The sequence below is a fragment of the Nasonia vitripennis genome, chromosome 3, assembly GCF_009193385.2.
Source record: "Nasonia vitripennis strain AsymCx chromosome 3, Nvit_psr_1.1, whole genome shotgun sequence".
In the NCBI taxonomy this organism is placed as follows: Eukaryota; Metazoa; Arthropoda; class Insecta; order Hymenoptera; family Pteromalidae; genus Nasonia; species Nasonia vitripennis.
In genome coordinates, this window is record NC_045759.1 from 17,530,283 (window position 1) to 17,545,697 (window position 15,415).

A 15,415-nucleotide genomic window follows, 5' to 3' on the forward strand; every position below is an offset into this window, starting at 1 on the left:
CATTTGAGTTTTTTTACATTTATAGCGCTTGCGTCTTACAAGGTGACTGGCAAATAAAACTGACACTTTAATTTCGGAAATGATGTAAAAAAAAGCATCAGCATAATACGATTTTGCAAAAAGAAAAATCAAACATGATTTGCGCGTTTTTTACGTTTCATTGAAAGTCTGTTATCCTTATCTGCCAACTTATGAATAACGCAGCAGTAATTGATTAAAAAAAGTATCTTTAATAGTGCATATATTTTATCGGTGTGTACACGGTTATACATATGTTTTTGTTTTCTTTTTTGTTACACGAGTTACGTATATTCTATTTATTATTCGTGTACAAAAACTATTAAATCATACGATTGAAATTTTCATGGATAGCACGTAGTCAGTTAAAATTAGTTAGAACGACGTTGATTATGAATAAAACATACCTTTTTGCTAATATATTATGATGAGCATGTAAGATCGTTACTGTCGTTGGCTCCGTTTATAACCTAAAAGTCCAGTGAAATACACGCAACGCCGCACTAGCGCTGCTCCTTAATTTACCATTAATATACCTATAAAATACGACAATAAATCAATGAAATCTATAAAACTAAACAAAGCTCAAACGTATATTATAAACATGCTCACCTCGAAAACAACGTGGGCTATACCGGCTTCGTAACGGTTCATTTGTCGCGCGCGCGCACACACAAGCATGTAGCTCAATCGTCCGATCAGCTGCTGGCAACGCGATTGGTCCAACGCCGCGCGGGTTTAAAAAGAGCGAGACAGACGTCAAAGAAATTTTCGTATATATAGGTATAACTCCCGCACCGCAGCACCGAGGATGAGAGAAGATCGAGGAGGAAAATAATCAGCTATATCGATCGAGAGAAACTTCGCCGATGATCGAGGCGCGGATTGCGCGGTATGTCGGTTCTTCTAGAAAATAGAGCTGGGCAAACACCACCAATAAACAGTCGGTATATACATAATTGACTCGTGTTGTTGTCGTCGCCGCGCACTCGACCTCGACCGCGCGAACTGGTATAAGTGTATAGTATAGAGCTGCGGTGCGACAAAGACAAACCGACGTCGCGCGTGTCCAAGTTGTGTTAGTGGATTTGCTCGTGTGCCTGAGTGTGTGCTCCTGATGCAGTCATTCAGCGATTGCGCGCTTATATTTTTAGCACCTTTTACGGAGTTGCTTTTACCCCTCATCGATCTGTGATAATGACAAGATTTTCAGATACTCAGTTCTAGCGCGAAGAGAGGCTTTGGATGATCGTTTTTTCGTGTGGCGCAGCTCTCGAAACGTGCTTTTATTATGCCGCCGAGTCGACTGGACGCTGTCTACAGGAGCATTTTGCTCACCAAGTTCTTCACCAAGGGCTGGGGCAATCCTGAAAATCTGAGGCGGTGAGTTAGATTTCTGGTAATTTACGATGGATTTCACTTATGTTTACTTCTCGAGCTTCTCTCATGTAATGGCTAATTGGCTAACTATAAAAGTGTCTTTGTCTGCTACGTATGTTTTGTTGCGAAACTTTCCCACACAGCTGCTTGCTTTTTTTTACAGGCTGACTGATTGATTGTTTATTAATTTGTCGAAATTATCACTGGACAACCAATGCTCAGTGTTCTTTATTTTTTAATCGATGATTTTGCGTACACTTGTGTCGAATTCCAGCGCGAAAAACAAACATTGATAAGGTCGGCTTAACCTTACTTCTGCTCATTTTTGGTCTTACCTCTGCAAAGTATATGTAGACTTATGAGCACTTGTTGCACTGTTTACAATTCAAAATGGCATTTCATTTGGGACAACTTGATTGCTTGTTGCAGGATATTCAAGTTCAGAAAAGTTGTTGCCAATCGGGAAGCATGTTACAAACTTATACCTCGAGATTATCCAGTGAAAATAACAAAAGTAGGTGTTGGTTATACGTGAAAGTGAGGTATTTTTATAAGGTGGAATGTGACTAAATATCCTCTGCTTGACAGGACGAAGAATGGTCGGATTGTCACGTGCTGGAGGGACAATTCGAGTCACCGTTCGAGAAGAATTTACCTGGTATAATGCCAGAGGAGACCAAGACTGCTCACTTCCAGATGATTTTACCTAAACACTGGGAGTCTCAAAAAATGAAACCCGTCTGTCTACACCTAGCTGGTACAGGAGATCATGTAGGTCATCTTTTCATACACAAATCAAGGATTGATCATTGATATGCACTTTTGTTAAAACCTTTGCACTACCAAATTTTCATTTTCTTCAGTACTTCTGGAGAAGGAGGAATCTGGTGGCAAAGCCTCTGCTCAAAGAATCTGGTATTGCATCTATTTTACTTGAAAATCCATTTTACGGTCTTAGAAAACCAAAGGATCAAATGTAAATTAATACATTTTTCAAATCTTAATGATACTTTGTAAAGATGATTTAGAATTCAAGAAAATTTTTGCTTTTTCAGACGTTCTAGTTTACATAACGTGTCTGATATTTTTATTATGGGTGGATGTTTGATAATGGAATCCATTGTAATACTCAATTGGTTAGAGCAACAAGGATTTGGACCTCTTGGTCTCACAGGATTATCCATGGGTGGTCATGTACGTATCCTTAAAGTATTTCTATTAGATTATAAAGAAACTAAAAATTGAACAAAATGAGCAGTTCACAACTGAAAGATAGTTTAAAGATTTGTTGCATAATTCACTACTTGACTGAAAAATATTTCAAGACATATACATTTCTTACTTTTCCTACACTTGAAGAATATTAATGTGATACTTGAGGATAAACAATTTTTTAGTTATGTAACAAGCGTTTTAAAAGCTTCTATCTTACTCAGTTATTTAAGAACTCTCGTTATCTGATATTATATGATGGACTAATTTTGATTTTCTTATTTGTATAGATGGCATCACTTGCAGCTACCAATTGGCCTAAGCCGATACCCTTAGTTCCATGCCTCTCTTGGTCAACAGCATCTCCAGTATTTACGCAAGGGGTAATGAGTGCTTCAATCAATTGGGCATTACTGGAGTCGCAATATTTTGAAAATGAAGCATACCAAAACGATTTAGCAAAAATGGTCAAAATTGTTAATCAAGACGTTAGTATTGACAATCTACGCTTGTGTATTTAATCTAACTGCATATGATTTTAATTTATTTTTCTCGTTATTAGGACGCATTTTTAGCCGGACAACATTTTGCAAAACATTTTCCAGCAAGCATGAAAAGATTTCACAAAATCAAAACCGAATCCAAAGACAGTGTTGATCAAAAGCCTACAAGCAATTCTACTTATGGTAATGGAAATGGCAATGGTGTAACTGAAAATCAACAACTAGCAGAAGAAAAAGCGGCAGCGACGTTATTTCCTCTAAGTCTGATATCAAGTAAATTCAAAAATGCTCAGCCAGATGTTTTAAAGGGTAAGGTGAATTAAGTTTGATTTTGTTTCAAACAGAGGGAGTTCAAAAGCTTGATCCATTTGCAATGTAAATTCTGGCTGACTGATTTTGGCTTCTGCTTCTTGTCAGTATTATTGCTAGTTTAGTATGCAAAGCGACCTTGCTTTCAAATCCATTAAGTGCAATCCTGATTGGCAAAATTAAATGCAAATTTAATTTCATAGAAATCAATTAATACAATAGTTTCAATATTCTAAAGAAACATAATACTGTGTGTCCCAAATTTACACCGTGATACGTAAAATAAAACGAAAGCCTTGGTTTTTTTGCATGCATGTACTGTTGAGCTCTGTTGCTGTTATCTTACTATCCGGGCATGAAAAAAAAGATTCTGCGTGTGATTTTTCAACTGTCTTTCCCGGGGACAGGGGTCTGCCTATTGCCCGTGTCGAAACACCCACTCTTTTCAGACGATAAGTGGCGAGAACGCGAGGCATTGCAATTCATGCGAGGTATAATGGACGAGTGCACGCATCTGTCAAATTTTGAAGTACCCGTCGACACAGAGCTGATCATAGCAGTGTGCGCAAGGGATGATGCGTACGTACCGAGGGATGACTGCATTGGCCTGGAGCAGATCTGGCCCGGCGCAGAAATACGCTTCGTCGATGCAGGACATGTGTCCGCTTATTTGCTTTACCAAAAGATGTTCAGGTGAATCGTTATTTAAAAAAAAAACCCGTGCAGTACTTATATTCTTGAAAAGATGAAATTGTAACAAAATATTTTTTGCAGGTCGACGATAGCAGAGGCCTTTCAGAGGTATTTGAAGAAATACCCCATCGACAATAGTTGACGAGAATGCAGAAGGAAGTTGATATTATTGAAATTTGATCCTTGAACTGAGTCATGAATGGATTGAATGTTTTATTGCTGCGATGTCAAGATACGGGTGATTTGTAAATGAATTTTAAAATCTGTCGGCATCACGATCGACAAGGGTCTGTAAAAAGGGGATAGACGAATGACAATACACAAAATGCAATTAAAGGACAAGTATTGCTCCGTTACATTATTGTACAAAACTGTTGTTATATACTGTATGTACATTATACTATCAAAAGCAATCAAAGAGAATACTTTTTATATGCAATTGTTATTTTATTGTAGGCGATATTTATGCAGATTTTTATGTATACACAAGATTTAGTCAGAATATTTGCGAATAAATTTTATCCTTGTGAGGTCCGTATAATTGTACATTTTTCTATCACGTATATTTGGATGATTTTCAAAATAACACGATTTTCAGTGTCGTCGATACGTACAGTAGAAAGGAATTAACAGCACTAGGGTCTTGTAAACTTTTAAAGTTAGATGAAGTACTTTATTGGAACTTCGAAAACCCAAAACTATATTGCAAGTGCCATGTATTTAAAGTACAAAAGCGAGATACAAAATGACCTCAAAACTTGTCGCCTACCTCAACCTGTCGCCATCGAAAATTCTATACTGAATTGGCTGGACAAAACGTTGTATTTTATATATGTACGTATATATGACTTACTTTTAAAGTTCGTTGTATTGTACAATATGTTATAATAGTTTTAGAATAATTAATAAATACTTTTATTTTTAAACTAATCGGTTTACGCGAATATCGCCAACCGTTTCATGTCCCAATTATCATTTCACAGTGAAATACTTTGCATACATTTTTGATCTCTTGTACTCTAAAATTAAAATGTGGGTAATTCGTTGTCGATTAAAGTGTCTTTGATCATGTTCGCATAAGTATTCAAATTAAAAAATAAAAAACGAATATTTTTAATTAATCGATAAAAATAGAACTAACGGAATTCATATCTACTATCATTCAAACTATGCGTCGTCATGTGTAAGAATACAAATCAAAATACGAATCATATATCCGGAAACATGGGCTTGACCAATCGTCAGCGTTATGCTTGACAGTCCGTACCAATCGGACGAGCCCCCATAACGATTTCATTCATCGAACGAAGACGGCGCGCAGTTTCCGCTCTCTTTCTAGCTCATTCCATTCCCTCTTTGACTTCCGTCTTCGGAGTTCTGCAATCGCGATTTCTTCGGAGTGCGCAACACTAGTCTAGGGAATTGCAAACAGCGGCGCCATCTGATCTCTCTAGACGCTCGAGCGCATGCGCTGACAACGGAGCAGCACTGATAGGTATAATGTCTCTTCACGCGAATGTCGTTACTCGTTGGTTGCGGGCAGGGAGCGGAAAACCGGAAGCGCGCTGTTTTTCCGTTTTGATCGGCGGCGCGGCGCTCGAATCTCTCTCCGGCCGCGGCGAGACCATCGTCGTCTTCGACTTTGTCCCGCATAACGCATTATTACCGAAGGCGCGCGTGTGCGTGTCTTCGGCTCCAAATACACGCGCACGCGAGCGTCACTCCCCACAGCAGTAGCAGCGTGCAACTATATAATATGTACATGCATACATACTGTATATTGGACGTATGTCTATAATGTATAGTAAGTACTGAGCTGCTACGCGAAAATTGGACAAAGCCCGGGCCACATGGTCAAGAGAGAGAAAGAGAGCGCCTCAGTGTAGTACACAGTTAAAGTGTTGGTACGAACCGGGCGTTATACTTGTGTTATTTTACATAACAGTTCTAGCTGCAAAACACGGCCGGATAGCCGCGAGCATAGGTACAGCTCGCGCAGCAGAGCGACGGATCGAGAGAGAGAGAGAGGGACGATAATTGTCGCGGCGATTTTAATAAACCGACATACACTGCTGCTTTCCGAAAATGCGACTACGCGTTTACGTAATCCGCGGCTGCGTGACAGACGAGCGACGGCGCTGTTGCTCCTGCTGAAGTGCCGCCGCGTCGATTAGAAGCTGCGGCGAGAAGTCAAAGCAAGAGTCAACAGTATAGAGAGGGAAGAGGACCGGACGAGTAGCAGACGGACATACGAAAATTTCGCTGCGCACGTAGCTATAGTACAAGCCTATAAGCACGCACCGAGAGAGCGCCGCAGGCAAGCTAGGCCCTATAGGTACAGACACTGTATACTACTACGCAGTAGCCGTAGCCGCGCTGATCGCACAGCACAGGGCAGTTCGAGTATACAATATACATACTATACAGTGTGTGGTGTTCGCGCAGTGTGGCCCGAGCGGCGTGAGTGCGTGGAGATTATATACCGGGAGCAGCGAAATATATCGAACCCTGCGAATCGATCATCTCAGTCGGAGCTCTACTTCTCGGCGCTCCAGTGGTGTGCACCGATTCCCGGCCCGAACTCTACTCGCCACTGTCGAGGTGTTCGCACTCCGCGTTAGTGCGAATCGCCGAGTCACACAGGCCGCAGCGCAACGAATCTACGGGGCGGGCATACATAACCCCTAAATCGAGCGCAACGTGCTCGCGGCGGCGACGGCGGCGCTGCGTCGGTGTACTCGGATTGAAAACAGAGTAGTGTGTGCGTGAGAGCTGCCGCAGGAGCGAGGGGAGGGGGAAAAAGAAGACCGAGCGAGCGAGAAACTAGTGCGCGAAACGTGCGCGTCGAGCTCCCGAGCCGAATCTTCTCGAGCACGTTTATCTGCCGACGGAGAGGATCATCATCTTTTCGCGGTGGGTGCGCGTGCGAGGATTCACGCGCCGCGCGGAGGATTATGGACTCTGGTAGCCGGACACGCTGAGCCGCAGCAGAAGAGAAGCAGGCAAGTAAGCGAGAGAGAGAGAGAGAGAGAGAGAGAGTAGAGTGAGAAAGAGAGAGCCAGGCCACAGGCCCCCCGAACACGAGGCGGCCGCCGCGCCGCTGGCTCACATAACCTCACTTTCGCGCACCCGAAATCTCGAGGCTGCGCTGCTCCGGAAGGCGGCGTTCTCTGGGCCCTCGAGCCGACAGCTCTTCCCGAGACGACAGCGCTCAGCGTCCATGTCGAGATACAGCTGCTAGGACAGATCGTCGAGGCCCTGCGGGACTCAGTTTCGTCGTCGCTGTCCACGAGGTGGAGAGCGAGAGAGACAGCGATTGGGAAGCCGAGCGCCACAGAGAGAGACAGCGCGAAGCGAAAGGCAGTAGCGCACGGAGAGCCGAGGAGATACCCTCTCAAAGATGGCGGCCAAGGTGGCAAGCAGCGGCAGCGTGCAGCAGCAGGGCAGTAGCGAGAGGGAGGAGTACCCGGCCGGTGTTTCCTACGCGAGCGTGCTCAACCCGACGAAGGCCGCTCCCGACACGAGCACCTCTTCTTCGGCGACTATGATGGGTAAGTGCATCGACTGTCAGCTTCTTCTTATACCGCCCGAACAGTCTTGGATAACGCGCGAGTTATCGCTTCTTTTCCCTTTTTTTACTTGAAAAATGTATGAATGCGATAGAAACTGTTTGTGTTTGGCTCTTACTGGGTTAAACAGGCTATCTCTGGCGTTAATTGAACAAAAACTGATAAGTATGCCTCGACAAGTTGTTGAAATTGCTTCATTACTTTGTACTTTGATGAAGTTTGACAGCAGAAGTTTAATGATCGATGCGACTGCGGAGCAAAGAAAAAAGCTTGCATTGTCATGAATACGTGTCTTGCGACTGTGCTTTTATGACGCTCAACTGTTGTCGTGCTTAATACTATCTTTATAAATTAGCACCCAAAGGCCTATGCAGTTAGTAGTGGATTTTCAGTTAACAACTGACGGATTAAACTGTCACTTTCATTGAAGCTTGAAAAATACTCATTATGAAAAGGTCACTTAAGGTTTCCCAAAATCAGAGAGTTTGTTGTTGATGTAGGAGTGTTGAGACAACAAATAATGAATATTATATATGGTTTGTTTGATTGGATTTCATTGGTCTGAATGGGTTATCACAAATGCATTATATAGCTAATGATAAATATTGATAGAAGGAAACTGTGGATTGCTTTGGTAATGATAAGTGTCATAAAAGACATTACAAGACATGTTTGAAATTATAAAAAAATTCACATTTTTATCAACATTTTTTTCTGTGCCATATGGAATGAGACCAATCAGTCTAGTCACGTGATTGGGCAATCAAGTATCGGATTACTATTTCCTATGCATGACAGTCAACACTAAGACCTACCTGCTAATGAATGTCAATCAACAATCTTTTGTTTAATATCAAATTTTTAACAAATGCATGAAAACTTAATGCAATACAAAAAAAACTTTATGAATTCCCAAAATTATCTGATGTACCTTACAATGTTTTCAATCTTCTAGGCTGTCCAAAAGACAACAACAAGGAGAACATTGGAGGACAAATATCTGCTATGCAGAATGCTTCCGAGGCTAAAGGAAAGTCCTACAGAAAAACCAGTCGCAGGTTTGAAAATCAAAGACACATAGCTACAGAACGTAGACTGTATGGAAATTATGTGCCCCATAACAATACACCAGCTCCTATGGAAGCTAACCCTGCTGTGAAGGCAGCAAATATTACTCGTTCCGATGGAAACGTTAAGGAAGGAACTGAAGAAGTCATCAAGAATGGTGACATAGGAAGTGATGGGGAATTTCAAACTGTAGCACCCAAGAGTGCAAGGCGAAAGGAAAAACTGAAGGAGCACAGAGAATTTGTTGAACTTCCTTATCGGAACAAGGATAAGCAAAGGTTGCATGGTCGAAATGCAGAAAGTAATGAGAGGTCACACAAGGAGAGGGAGCATATTTTTAATGCCAAAGATGGCTCCAAGGACAAGGATAAGGATAAGGACAAAGAAAAGGAGAAGGAGACTGAGGTAGCTGTTGAAGAAACTGAGCATCAACCCGTCAAATATGTTGAAGCTCCCCTTCCAGTTGTAAATCCTTGGATAAAGAGCAAGGCCAATGCAACTCAGCAGCCAGCTGCTCCTAAAAAAACGGCAGCTCCCGTTGCACCTTCACCTGCTTCAGCTCCAGTACTAGCACCAGCTCCAGCACCAGTTCCGGTACCAGCTCCAGTAGCAGCAGCACCAGCTCCGGCACCAGTTCCAGCAGCAGCAGCACCTGCTCCAGCAGAAAAGCCTGTTGAAAAGGAGAAGCGGGTTTTGCAACCTCAGCAGCAGAGAGTCAAAACTGGTAAGTGTTTTACTATTATATAAGGTTGTTAGGGAATCCCTATACATCTATTTGCTGTTAATTGTATCCAGTTTTCAAATCTATTCACATTCTGATAACGACTTTATTGCATAACGTCCTTCATTATCGAGACTCAAAGTGATTAAATAAAATTACTTTATTTCTTAATTATTAAATGTAAATTAGAATACCTAAAGAAACTGATGTGAAATTTTTGATAGAGTACCTTACTACTTGTACTTGAAATTAAAATAGGTGGTTTGGCACGCCATTTCTTGATGCATAAACCTAATGCCAAGTGATAACTTTGAGATTTGAATTTCTGACGTTTCTCTTTCCACTTCTCCAGATTACACTTACTTTTATCAGCTAGCCTTATCTATAGTTGACTCTCACACATCAGTAAGAATAATTTATAAAAACTGGGTATCTGCTTATTAATTAAATTCGAAATAAATATACATCCCAATTCGACTGTGCAGATTGACGCGTGGTAAGTAAATACAAAGCGATATAACCCGCTAACATTTGACTGATTTACAAAAATTTGCATGGTCCCGATAATTTTACGCGATAGCGAGGGACATGGTGGAATTTTTTCACCGTCAATTTATCAAATACGACGATCCGCAATGCTTTTCGATTGCTTCTTTCAAAAATAATTTAAATCTCACGAGCGCTCGATTAGTCGTCTTTTGCAAACAATTTTCTCCTGACATAACATTACAATTTTCAGATAAGTTGCTGAATACGTTCAAAATCTCGAGCGTCGCGGGACGTATTGAAATCGAATATATTCGTTCGACCACGTGCGCGCGACATTACGACACGATCAGCCGCAGGCACGCGTCTCCCGAAGAGAAAAATGTTTTATCTAAGAAACTAATCCGAATCCTATGCATTCAAGAATCAAGATCGATTGTTTACGAAAGAATTATTGATCTCTCCAGCGGTTCATCGTCGACAACGAGTAAAGCACGCATCTATAAGTGAGTGTAACTCGCAATTCGGGCTCGCGTGAGCGGTCACGCGTCATTGAGACGAAGGCGTGCGGGAGCAACGTTGTATATCTGGTTTTGCCAATCGGCGTGGCTCTCTCGTATGTATAGGTATATACACGTATATGTATAATACGACCAATTCTTCCAGCGGCAGCAGCGCGCGGCGACACCGCAGAGAAAAAGAGAGCGAGAAAGAGAGGGGACATCCGATCAGGTTTCCACCTCGCGCACTCGAGGGCAACTCTCACTCTTCGTCGTCGCTGCTGTTCGCCTTTTATTTCTCTCTCTTGCCAGCTCCTTTTCGTGCGGCGACGCGAACGAGATCGGCGCTTTTTTAGGCATATACGCGGATGAAGCAGGAGAGAAAATGGAATTGGAGGACGCGATCGACGATGGCTATAAACTATCGTAGGCGAAGGCCTCGATTTTCCTCGGTTTTCAAAGATGCATTGAAATAGATTTTTTTTTTAACAATTTAGTTTTGGAGCAATTTTTGGCAAAGAGATAGGTTTCTTTTTGTTCCCTCGATACTGTTGCCAAGGTCTGCTAGATCAAACTCGGCATATCAAAAACGGAAACCGTCGATAAAAGCCGAAGCTTGTAAAAATGTAATAAACTTTGATTGTGCGTTTAACGAACGCTCGACAAGTATGCACGGTTCTAGAGTAATTCTTCAAATTTGCTATACATAAGCTAAGTACTTATACATTTCAGCCCAAGCCTACACGCTTCTGTAAATGTGTGGAAAAGAACTCACACGTCTCTCATTCGAACAGCGCCAGTAGATGTAGAGCTTGCTGGAATAGGTGATGATTGAGGTTAGGTTCGCTAAGCACGTGGACGACAGAAGAATGAGCTGTATGGTCGTAAAAATTCCAATTCTCAAGGCTTGGCTGATAGATTTGTAGATAATGTTTACAAATTATTTTTATGAAAAGGCTTGTAACAACGTTTCCTTCTTAACGAAGATTAGTTTTACAAAGCACGAAATTTTGTGTTATCATTTCCTTATATGCTAAAGAGAGTTAAATATTATCGACGTATATAAATTCAATAAAGTTCACACACAGCTTCCTAAAAGCGGGTGCGATTGTAAAAGCGCGAATTTCTTTTCTCTCAACATAAATGCGAAACAATTACGAGTTTTGCATGGTCCTTTATTTTATTTATATATGTCCTTATGAAGTATATAACCTTTGAATGCCATTCCTTTCTTCGTGGAAAAGTTTTACTTTTGAATAAAAATAAACTCGCACATGACCGAAAGACGTATTAAAAATATCGATAAAGTAAACTCCTCCTTTTTGAAGTCAGTGTAAAGTCTATAGTCAACTGGCTATAATTCAAATTCCAGAACTTGTCCAATGTTTATTGTTTGTTGTGACTAATATATCATGTGTTCATTAAAGAAATATATATCTCGAAAACTGAAACGTTACGCTTATTTTTACATAACTTCAATAGACAGCTTATATACGTAATTTGAAAAGTGTATCGCTAATGCATTAGCCTTTTCTCCCACCCAGTTCTCAATGTCAATCACCTTTAGTCTGCTGTCTAGTTCAATTGATATTATAATCGTTCGTGGTTACGAAATATTTCATAGAATTAATGGGTTTGTAGGTTGTGATAATTATAACTGCAAATAATTAAATAATGTTTAAATAATAAACCTATAGTTTGCATATTTTAGTCCCGTAAAAATAACTGTGAGCAGTCTAAAAATCGTTATGTACACTCGAAGACCGTTTAGTCGAGCTTATATATCGGCGAAATTTTTGTTTTTCGTCAGAGCCGTATCTGTACTATTGGCCAATGAAGAGGGCCAACGTGTAGTTTCATACCGCACGCGCCGAGACGCAGATAAAGGCCAAGCGCGAGTTTTTCGTATAGCTGTGTACATAGTGAGTTACTTACGCGCCTCGACTGCTTCACGTTTTCGTATTTCATAGTCAGTATTTTTCAAAAAAATTAGTAGTTAGAAAAACTATTAGTTCAATTAGCACGCGATAAATATACTGACGAGTAAGTCTTCTATTCAATTTTTGTTGTTTATGTTTATCCGTTACTTTCTCTCTCGTATTATTCAACACTTTATAGTTTCAGTAGTTTATAAAATGCTGGAAGTGACGATCGAATGCAAATATCTTCAGCTAATCATATATTTTAAGCACTGTCCGCAACAGTTATCAAACAGGCCTCTAAATATAAGTAGTAGATGATTTCTTCTCAATCTTACGTAATGTATAACGCTCTAACGTAATTGCGTGGATAATCATGAAAAATCAATAATTTTCATCGCACACCGCACGCACGTGCAATTTTATATTCCTTTTATAGCCGATCAACTTTGACTGGATCATTACAATTGAGGAATAAAAAACGTGTTTCTAGTCGCGCTACTCGACGTCTGCACCTTTCGAATATCACCCGCGTCTGATAGCTCGAGGCGATCGTGCCGTCGTTGGGAGTTTTCGAAGCGAGTGTCGGATTTTTACGTGATGCATCTCGTTTCGCCCATGTCGTTGTTAAATAACGAGGATTCAGTAGAAACGGTTACATACCGCTGCCGATTAACTCATGAGGCTCGGAAGGTTTTTTTCCCCCGAGTTAAAAATATAGTATCGGTTTCTAATTGGGCAATATTTTTTTTGTTCTCTTTCCGTAACAGCTATCGATGAGCTCTATTTAAATTTTGAAATTCAGATGGTTAGGATTTTTGCGGTACTCTTTAATTATAGTGAAGTGCGTTCATGTGAAATATTCAACACGTTATAATTATAGCTTTCGCACATATAGGAATAACATAAAATTGACGTGTCTTATTACTATGTTGTGAGCGGGAGTTCAACTGTGCAACATTTGTAATACAATCCGCAAACCACTATTGATCTGAAGTGATTTCACAATAGCATGTGATCTGTAGTTATCTCATTATATTCTCACTGTTGGGTCGATATACATAAACATTTCAGCTTTTAAAATTAGTAAACATAGGTTTTTTCGGACTGACGTTAGCAGAAGATAAATGTCTAATTGTGTCACATAAACGCGTTCGCTTCAGCAAAAGCGGGAAATTCCTGAAGATTACCAGAGTAAAGGTATCAGCGATTTATAAAAGCTTTTTCTTAGATATTTTTTTCGTTGTTATACAGATTACTCGATGACTAAATATTCTTCGATTATAATATTAAACAGGTTTAGAGTATACATTGTAATTCTCATCAGCTTACCTTGTAACACATTATCAGTTATACATAAATTTTGATCCTTATATTGATAGTATCGAAGAAGAAAAATGTATATTCGCGTAATTTATAAAAATTGCAGGCATTCGTTTATGCCCTCGTTTAGGAAAACCGTTTCGAAAAGCTGGAATTCGTTTAATTTGTCTTAAATCTGAAGGCTATACACTCACGCGTATTTGGACTAAGTTTGCCCAATAAGTTAAATTTACCAAAATCGAAATCACAGGCATATAAATTAGCAACAAAATCAGTAGGCCCGATTGCATAAAAATAATCGTCAAACACAGCTGTTGAAGAAAAAAAACGAATCAATCGTTAATACATCAAACATCCCATTGAACTCATTCAAGCTTGATATCGAAAGACCAAATAAATAAAATACGAAAGCTGATACACGTGTATCACATCTTGCAATACTCTCGCAGATAATCGAATCCATTGCACTATACACTGCTGACAATATTTCGCTTCTCTCTCGCAGTGTTTTATGCAAGTATCGGCTTCCATTAGTCGACAAAAGCTCGGAATAATGCGTTCGAACGAACGCGCAATTTTCGCGCTAATTGTGCAATCATCGTTCCACTCGGCGGAATAAGCGTCAGCTGCAAAAAGCGTAAATACTCAGGTGTATTATTCGCGCGCGCGCGCGCGCAGGGCTAACGACACTTGCATTGTTATATGCCAACTTCTTTAAACGCGCAACCCCGTGGTTATCGCCCTCGCGCACTGGCTTCTACAAAAAAAAGAAAAGAAAACACACGTGCATTCTCAAAGTTCCACAATTATCTGCATCCACGTGCCCATTTCGCTCTCTGTGTGTATACACATGCATACGAGTTTGAGCCGAGCGGCGCTTTCCTTGAACTCGCGCGAGTGAGAGGCGTCGTCGTAAAAACCGCGTTACCCATAGAGAATACATATACATGTATAAAATACACAGGTATACCTATGCGCAATGTATAGATCTGTATAGATCGAACCTGCGTAAGTATGTATATATGCGTGCGATCGGAGTAAAAAAGAAATGTCAGGGCGGCTCGCGTTACCACGCCTCTTTCTCGCTCTCGTTTGGTGCAGTGTTCCGTACCGGCAGCGATTGATATTTCGTCGGTGCGCATAATTGCAGCCAGGAGAAGAGAGATCGCCTATCTCGCGGTCGCGCTCGAATTCCATATTTCATTGCTGATCGATTGCTCGCAATTTAAGCCGTTACGTGTGCGATGTATATACAGACGATAGCTCGAGGGCTCGATATCATGGAAATTCACGAGATGCGCGAGGTTGTGGCTTTTGTTAGGCTTTGAGGGGATTTGTAATCGCTTTTCTTTGCGATTTTACTCTCGATTGTTCGTTTGTTATCGTCGTATCAATTCTGTGGCAATATACAGTTTCTTCTGGTATATTTTAGAGCCTGTAGTTTTTAGAGGTAAAAAAGTAGCTTCGAAATTCGCCTGTCATCACGCTTAATTTAAATAATGCAACCGTAACCCGAGTCTAATTCACGACAGAGTCCGGCTTTTCTCTTCTGTATAAGCTGGCCTATTGATCTTGTAATTTATGCTGATGTGTGTTCTTGCTCAATTATAAGGGCCCGTTTTATGGAACCTTGAAAATTCACCGTTAAACACTCGTTACCTAACGCAACACAAAAAAATATTATCAATCAACGATCCAAAATCTATTATTATTC

General features: G+C 40.7%; 2 protein-coding genes across 14 annotated transcripts in view; both read left to right on the top strand.

Moving 5' to 3' along the window:
* Window positions 1-8: 8 nt before the first annotated feature.
* On the top strand, window positions 9-5,045 carry LOC100122295 (protein ABHD18). 11 transcript variants are annotated; one of them, XR_004344747.1, is made up of 11 exons: window positions 9-1,401; window positions 1,828-1,912; window positions 1,987-2,169; window positions 2,262-2,374; window positions 2,454-2,592; window positions 2,901-3,098; window positions 3,173-3,422; window positions 3,872-4,115; window positions 4,197-4,501; window positions 4,572-4,646; window positions 4,714-5,041. XR_004344747.1 is itself a non-coding variant. In XM_008218374.4 (10 exons), exons 2-10 carry the CDS (start codon window positions 1,310-1,312, stop codon window positions 4,255-4,257), a joined length of 1,407 nt encoding a protein of 468 aa, XP_008216596.1. In that variant the 5' UTR covers window positions 454-910; window positions 1,224-1,309; the 3' UTR covers window positions 4,258-5,041. The 11 variants fall into 11 exon arrangements, 5 of the variants coding, with proteins under 5 accessions (XP_016839555.1, XP_016839556.1, XP_016839557.1 ...); XR_004227240.2 differs by having other exon boundaries at window positions 3,830-4,115; window positions 4,714-5,017; XR_004227241.2 differs by having other exon boundaries at window positions 3,173-3,296; window positions 4,572-5,045.
* A 937-nt stretch (window positions 5,046-5,982) lies between these two features.
* LOC100122251 (la-related protein 1B) overlaps window positions 5,983-15,415 on the top strand; it is a 31,636-nt gene continuing 22,203 nt past the window's right edge. The window contains exons 1-2 of one of the 3 annotated variants that reach the window (XM_031927469.2): window positions 5,983-7,666; window positions 8,640-9,476. In XM_031927469.2, coding sequence (XP_031783329.1) covers window positions 7,516-7,666; window positions 8,640-9,476 — 988 coding nt within the window. In that variant the 5' untranslated portion in view covers window positions 5,983-7,515. The remainder of the gene's footprint in view (window positions 7,667-8,639; window positions 9,477-15,415) is intronic. The other 2 variants (XM_016984322.3, XM_016984321.3) reach the window with 2 other exon arrangements.